The sequence below is a fragment of the Corticium candelabrum genome, chromosome 17 (genome assembly GCF_963422355.1).
Source record: "Corticium candelabrum chromosome 17, ooCorCand1.1, whole genome shotgun sequence".
In the NCBI taxonomy this organism is placed as follows: Eukaryota; Metazoa; Porifera; class Homoscleromorpha; order Homosclerophorida; family Plakinidae; genus Corticium; species Corticium candelabrum.
In genome coordinates this window covers 2,820,109-2,827,200 of record NC_085101.1, presented here as the reverse complement: position 1 = coordinate 2,827,200, position 7,092 = coordinate 2,820,109, and the positions used below count along the sequence as shown (strand labels likewise).

Genomic DNA, 7,092 nt, shown 5'->3' with positions numbered 1-7,092 from the left:
GCAAATGAGTTAGACAATAATAATAGGGAATTAAAGGCAATTTGGGTGGACGAGGAGTAGCTGGAGCTGACGGAACACCGGTGAATACAACAGTATTTTTGATACAAGAATTATTTTACATATTTATTCGTATATTAGGGCCCTCCTGGACACAGGGGACAAACAGGAATAACAGGATTGAAAGGAGAAAAGGCAAGCCTTTATCTACATTTTGAAGAAATGAATACTTGGACAAGTTGTCTGCAATGATATAGGGAATCAGAGGAGAACCAGGACACAAAGGAGAGCAAGGCAGGCAAGGAGTACCTGGACCAGCAGTAAGAAACATTTGACGCACTGATGCGTGTGCACGACATAGTATGTACTTTTTGATTGATCCAGAAACTTTGAAAAATTATTTTGAACCAGTCAAGACGATGAGAGAAGAAGTAAGACGTGCTTGTGTTTGGACAAGCAATGTCTCTGTGACTGAACATGTATTACAAATTTCTACAATTGCAATGGTAGGTTGATGGAAAACTGGGTAAATTGAATAGCTCTCTACAGTTACAAGTAAGCAAGCTGAATGAAAGAAATTGTTTTTGTTATATTTACCATTTTTGTAGTTGGAGGACTTGAAACATGAAATTCTGGTAATAGACATGTTTCTAAAAGTATATCAATTTTCGTGTGTTGGTATTGCATTAACTTGCTTCAAGGCTTATAATGAGAAACCTTCTGCGCACTTGTACGGTAACAATGGCGGGCCATACAGTGCGAGCTCCGGTGTGGATTGATGTGATTGTAATATTGTTGATAGAACCGTTTGGCAATGATTGTGTTGTGTAGGGACTGTCACTCAATGGTATAAGAGCAGTGGTACCGTTTGGTCTCCCTTTCTTCGCGGTGGCATGCAGTATAGCAACGATGCTATCACTGTTCCCAACGATGGCCTTTACTACGTTTACGCACAAATGTACTATTACCATCCAAGCTCAAGCCACTACAATGCTGGTTTTCGTATCAGAGTGAATGGTACCGGTCGCGCCTATGCTTATTGGTACAACAACCATTCCCATGATCATCACACTCATTACATGGGACGCATCATTCAGCTGAAAAAGGGAGACAACCTGTCAATAACGTTCGAAAACACCTGTTACTACTACTTCTATAGCGAGAACACATTTTTTGGTGCGTTTCTAGTGAACTGATTACCTTAAAGAGTAGAAACGCTGCATATGTTAAAGATGGAAATGAAATTCGCTGCATTTTGTCATTAATTCAATATCTTTGTTCTCTCCTAATTCGTTCTTTAGTTACATCTTCTGTTCATTGCCCGACACGTGAAACGCTGGAGTAGACAGCAACGCTGCGAATAGACCAACGACACCGTCCAACATCGCGTGCTATATACATAATTATATATATATATATATATATATATATATATTTATATTAGTGAAATTGTTATCGCTGGTAAAGCATACGCTCAATTTCACCAGGACTAATGCTGTCAGTTATGTGTCCAACTATGTATAATTACAGCCAAGCTGAAAAGGTAACAGCGGATCCGGAGAGTTTGCACTCCAGTGCTTCTTCGTCGATTCATTTCATTAACTGTTGTTACTGTTTAGTCAACTTAAAGTTGTAGTGTCTCTGAGTTAACATGCAACCCTTCATTTTTACAACTTTGAGTATGAACATTACTTCAACAACAAACAGACAATATTATCTCGTAATATAGATACACACGACATTTTACTAGGGTACATACCAAGCATTACGTGTGTACTGTATACATGTAATTATAATGTACAAAGAGTCTAGTCATTAATTAAACCGGAATAATACTAATAGATCGTGCGTTTAATTTGATCCGTTTTGATACTCATACCTGTCACGTGTCTATAAGCTTTGACGTTTAGCATGCTCTACTATTGCATCGCATTAGGCGTATTTTTAGAATCTGTGGATTACAGTGTTTGAAATCCGACCATGCATGGAATGCTGGAGACGAAGATTTGAACGCTCGCTCTTCTTGCACAAAAAGCCTCGATCGGGTTCCAGTTTGTGTAGCTAGCGTATAAATCGCTTGCTGTCGAATTCCAAATGCTGTAATGCAGTGTCAGTTCTCAATAACATATTTTAAAGAAGCGATGGCAGAAAATTTCAGTGAACGGGAAAATCCAAATATAATTTGATCTAAGGAATGTTCAATGTGAACGTATCAACTAGACTCATATTAGTATAGCCATATTTCTAAGCATATACACGAAAGAAAAGTTTGAGAACATTGTAGTCAAATTGAGGGAGTAGAGAATCGGTAATGCATTGTGCTGGTGATCCAAAGAAAGCCCATGCATTACCTGTACTATACAGTACGATCATCGACTGACGGATCATGGCATAGGCACAGTATATATTCATGCATGCACTTGCTTCAGAGCAATCTCAGTGTAACAACCAGTGTGCTCGAAACCACTCTAGAAGAATGATGCTGCATGTTAGATGATCGTCTGTACGGCACTATTTCTATCAGATGATTTAATTGCCCTAATAAAATGTTTGTAATAATCTGTAGAATGTTTGTAGCAAATATCTAGCACGTTATACTAAGATGACGTCATATTACTTCTGATCGTCTTTGTGCTACCGTTTTAGTCAAAGTGTAGATGTAGAGTACCAAGGTGCAAATGCATGGCTGCGTTCTGGGTCACGAGTTTCGAACTACAATTATTCTGTTTCATACCTAATAGCTTCACTGTTGCAAAAACTAGCTGGAAGTAGTCTCTTTCAAGATGATACAAGTCTATGCACAGATTAAGTTTTGTACTGCAGTTTGTTCTAAAAAATCCCACAATTTAGTCACTTTTTATAAAAAAAATTCATTTAGCTCACCCTAAATATATTAACTTGTGCGGACTAGTTGTGTATCTCGTGATCACGAGAACGCACACCATCGTTCTCTCTTGATTTCGTCTGCTCATTGGAACGGTGAGGCATACATGACATCTCGAATAAACACAGGTAATTGCCGCACAAGTACTGCGCGAACGTCGACGGAGCCGACAGCACCCATGTCAATGGGTGTCTACATGACAGCTGCATTCGCACATGTACTACACTAGACAAATCTGTTACGTATTGAAACGCGCGTGGCGCAAGAAACGGGAATTAGTTTGCTTAAGTGCTATTTCTGCTACATTTTCGGCTGTTGCGTAGCGCGTTACTTCGCAGCGCCAACAGAATCGCAAATTTCTCGACAGGTTTGCAGAGAGCGACCTAATACGGGACACTATAAACACACAAACTAATAGCTATTACTCTGTGTCTAAGCGTACTATGTCAATTCGTTGTCTGCAGTTAACACTTTAACATTTACAGCATTATCTAGAATGGAGCAAATACAGCGGGTAACCGGAGGCTTCTATGGTGCAGTCACAACACAGTCTGTTCACGTGACTGCAAGTATTAATTTTCAATTCATTAATAAATTAACACCACTATGTATAGTTTGTAATCTGGCGACTCTCTATCGACAGACTATCGCGCACACTGCTCATTCAGACTCTGGTAGAGGTAACTTGCATCTTCCGTTTTTGGCCGGTCAGAATGCTGGCAATAACGTTTTCATTGATGGTACGTACCAAGCAAACATAATTATTAAACAATGTCCCGAATGATATTACTACCTGTATAGGCACGTGACAGCTATGATCGAGGACAAGTTGCCGAAGGTAAGCAGGCTGTTCAAATCTCCCGAATTCTCATCGTTGTGAGCATTGTGGTCGGCGCAGTCGTCTACGTTACAGTGTTGACCGTCTTTAAATATATTTGTCTACCGGTTTTTAGCACTAACTGTATTACCTTTTAATTTGCTAGTTAGATAATTGTTTGAGACCGTTACGGCCGTACATGTTTTAGTAATCTGTTCTACAGTACTGCTGCCATGTCTATCTATCTTTCTTTCACTGTGATATATATATATATATATATATATATATATATATATATATATATACAAGGTATGAAAAACATTTAAGAAAATAAGAACGATGTAGGATTACCGTACAAACAAGAAAAAACAAGGCCGTATAGGGTGTGCTGTGACATGTCTTTTATATACAGACTGACTGATCAATACACTTCACTATTTTTATTGTTAAGGTATAAAACACATGTTATAGAGTTTCTAATTAAATAAATGTGCAATGTAGAGATGATGTATTGCCTATTAATTCTGTATACGAAAGATGTCATGCCACAGCAAACCCTACATGGTCTTGTTTCTATTCCTTTTTGTACAGCAACCGTACATTTTCTCTTTTTCGAAAATGTTTTCCATACTTTAAGTGTATTTTTTAATTTCGTGGCCATTCATTAATAATAGTCCTGGGGAATAGCCGGGGAAAATTGTCGGGGGCTACACATTATCAAGAGCAAGTATTATAGATGGAAATGAAATTCTCTACATTTTTTCATTAATTCAATACGTTTTTTCTCTCCTAATTCGTTCTTTAGTTAATCCTTCTGTTCGTTACCAAGCGCGTGCAAGGCTGGGGTAGACAGTAATGAAGCAAATAAACCAACGACAGACCGTCCAATAACGCGCGTTATATATACATGTATATATCTATTTATTGTTAAATTTTTATCGTTGGTAAAGAATACTCTAAATTTCACAAGAGCAGATGCTGCCAATTAGGTGTCTAACAATCTATAATTACAGTCAAGCTGTATAGGTTACAGCGGATCCGAAGGAGTTTGCGCTCCAGTGCTTCTTAGTCGATTCATCTAATTAACTGTTGCTACTGTATAGTCAACTCTACGTTGCACTGTCTCTTAATTAGCATGCAACCATTTATGTTTACAACTTTTACTATAAACATTGCTTCAACCACAAACAGACAATGTTATCTCGCAATATAGATACACACGACATTTTATTTGGATGCAGTCCGAACATTACAGGTATACTGTATACAGATAATTATAAATGTACAGAGACAGTCTCTTAATTAATGGAACCACAATAATAGTAATAGATCGTGCAATTAATTTCATCTCTTTTGATTTTGGCACGACACAGTCCGGTTTTGTAACACAGTCCTGTCACGTGATTATAAGGTATGACGTTCAGCATGCATGCTATTGCCTCGCATTCGGCGTACTTTTATAGAATCTGTGCAATAGAGCGTTTGAACTTCGACCATGCATGGAATGCTGGAGACGCCGCAATGACGATGAGCACGCTCGCTCTTCTTCCACGAAATGCTTCGATCTGGTTCCAATTTGTGTAGCTAGCGCAGTAAATCGCTTGTTGTTGAATTCAAAATGCGGTACCGCAGTGTCAGTTCTCTGTACTATATTTTCCAGAAGCGGTTGCAGTAAATTTTAGTCAAATAGCAAAGCGAAGTATCAGTTGCTCAGAGATATGTTCAATGTACATGTATCATCCAGACTCATATTAATATAGCCATATTTGTAAGCACGTACGCAAAAGCTAAAGTTTGAGGACATTGTGGTCAAATTTGCAGTAAGAATTGGTTAATGCCAGAGACTTGTGATGCAGAGAAAGCCCATGCATTACCTGTACTATACTGCACCGTCATGGAGTGACGAAATATGGCATGGGAACAGTATATATGCCTACATGCATCTGTTTCAGACCAATCGCAGTGTAACGACCGGTAGAATCATGTATGCTCAAAAAATTCCTAGAAGAATGATGCTTCACTGTAGTTAACTCTCTGTATGACGCTCAAAGAAACTGTCTCTCGGATGATTTATTTGCCTTAATGAAATATTTGTAACAATCTGTTGAAAGTAGCTCTTGCTTTTTTGTAACATGTTTGTAGCAAATATCTGGCGCGATATTTTAAGTTGACGTCATGTTAGTTCTAATAGTCTGTTCAACCGTTTTAGTAAAAGTCTAAAGGTACAGTAAAAGGCGTATATGCATGGCTGCTCTCCAGACAACGATTCTCGAACAACAATTATTCTGTTTCTTACTAAATAGCTTCAATGTTGCGAAAACTAGCTGGAAATAGTCTCTTTCCAGATGCTACTAGCCTACACGCAGACTCAGTTTCGTACCGCAGTTTGTTCTCAAACAATCTCAAAATCTATACACTTTTATTACAAAAGCATTTAGTTCATCCTAAATACATTAAAAACTGCTCATAAATTGTTATTTGTATTTACCCTCAAAGATCCGCGGACTGGTCGAGTATCACGTGATCACGAGATCACACACCCTCGTTCTCTCGTGATTTCGTCTGCTCATTGCAACGGTGAGGCATCCAAGACATTTCGAATAAACTCAGGTAATTGCCACACACGTACAATTTTCGTATAGAGCGCGGACAACGACGTCGCTGACAGCATCCACGTCCATGTGTGTCCACATGACAGCTGCACGCGCACAAGTACTACACCAGACAGACTTTCGTTTACGTATACCACATACGCACATGACGCAAGAAACAGGAAGTCGTTTGTTAAGCGCTATTTCGGCCACATTTTCGGTTGTTGCGCACGAGCGTTACTTTGCAGCGCCAACAGAACCGCAAATTTCTCGAAATGCTTGAAGAGAGCGACATGATACGGGACACTGTAAACAGACAAACTAACAGTCATTGCTCTGTGTCTAAGAGTACGACTGTAAATTCGTTGTCTTCATTAATCATTTTAACGTTTACTGCATTATCTAGAATGGAGCAAAAACCGCTGGTAACAGGAGGCCCCTACGGCACTGTCACAACACAGCCTGCTTACGTTACTGTATGTATTAATTATTAATTATTAATTTATTAATTAATTAGCATAGCAGGATGTATAGTTTGTAATCCAACGACGCTCTTTTATCGACAGACCATCGTCACTGCTCCTTCAGACGGCATGATTCTGGCAGTGTTAACTTGCCTCTTCTGTTTTTGGCCTCTCGGAATTGCGGCAATAATCTTTTCACTGATGGTACGTACTAAGCAAACATTTTTATTAGTCAATGTCCCGGATATAAATACTACTGTATAGGCACGTGACAGTTATGATCGAGGACAAGTTACCGAAGGTGAGGAGGCCGCTCGAACCTCCCGCATTCTCAGCGTT

General features: G+C 39.0%; 1 protein-coding gene across 1 annotated transcript in view; it reads left to right on the top strand.

The window, feature by feature from the left end:
• Nucleotides 1-1,247, top strand: part of LOC134192830 (collagen alpha-2(VIII) chain-like) — a 4,265-nt gene extending 3,018 nt beyond the window's left edge. Inside the window, exons 7-14 of the mRNA XM_062661589.1 lie at nt 27-80; nt 139-192; nt 255-317; nt 372-428; nt 508-552; nt 606-632; nt 699-765; nt 829-1,247. Coding sequence (XP_062517573.1) covers nt 27-80; nt 139-192; nt 255-317; nt 372-428; nt 508-552; nt 606-632; nt 699-765; nt 829-1,193 — 732 coding nt within the window. The 3' untranslated portion in view covers nt 1,194-1,247. The remainder of the gene's footprint in view (nt 1-26; nt 81-138; nt 193-254; nt 318-371; nt 429-507; nt 553-605; nt 633-698; nt 766-828) is intronic.
• Nucleotides 1,248-7,092: the final 5,845 nt, after the last annotated feature.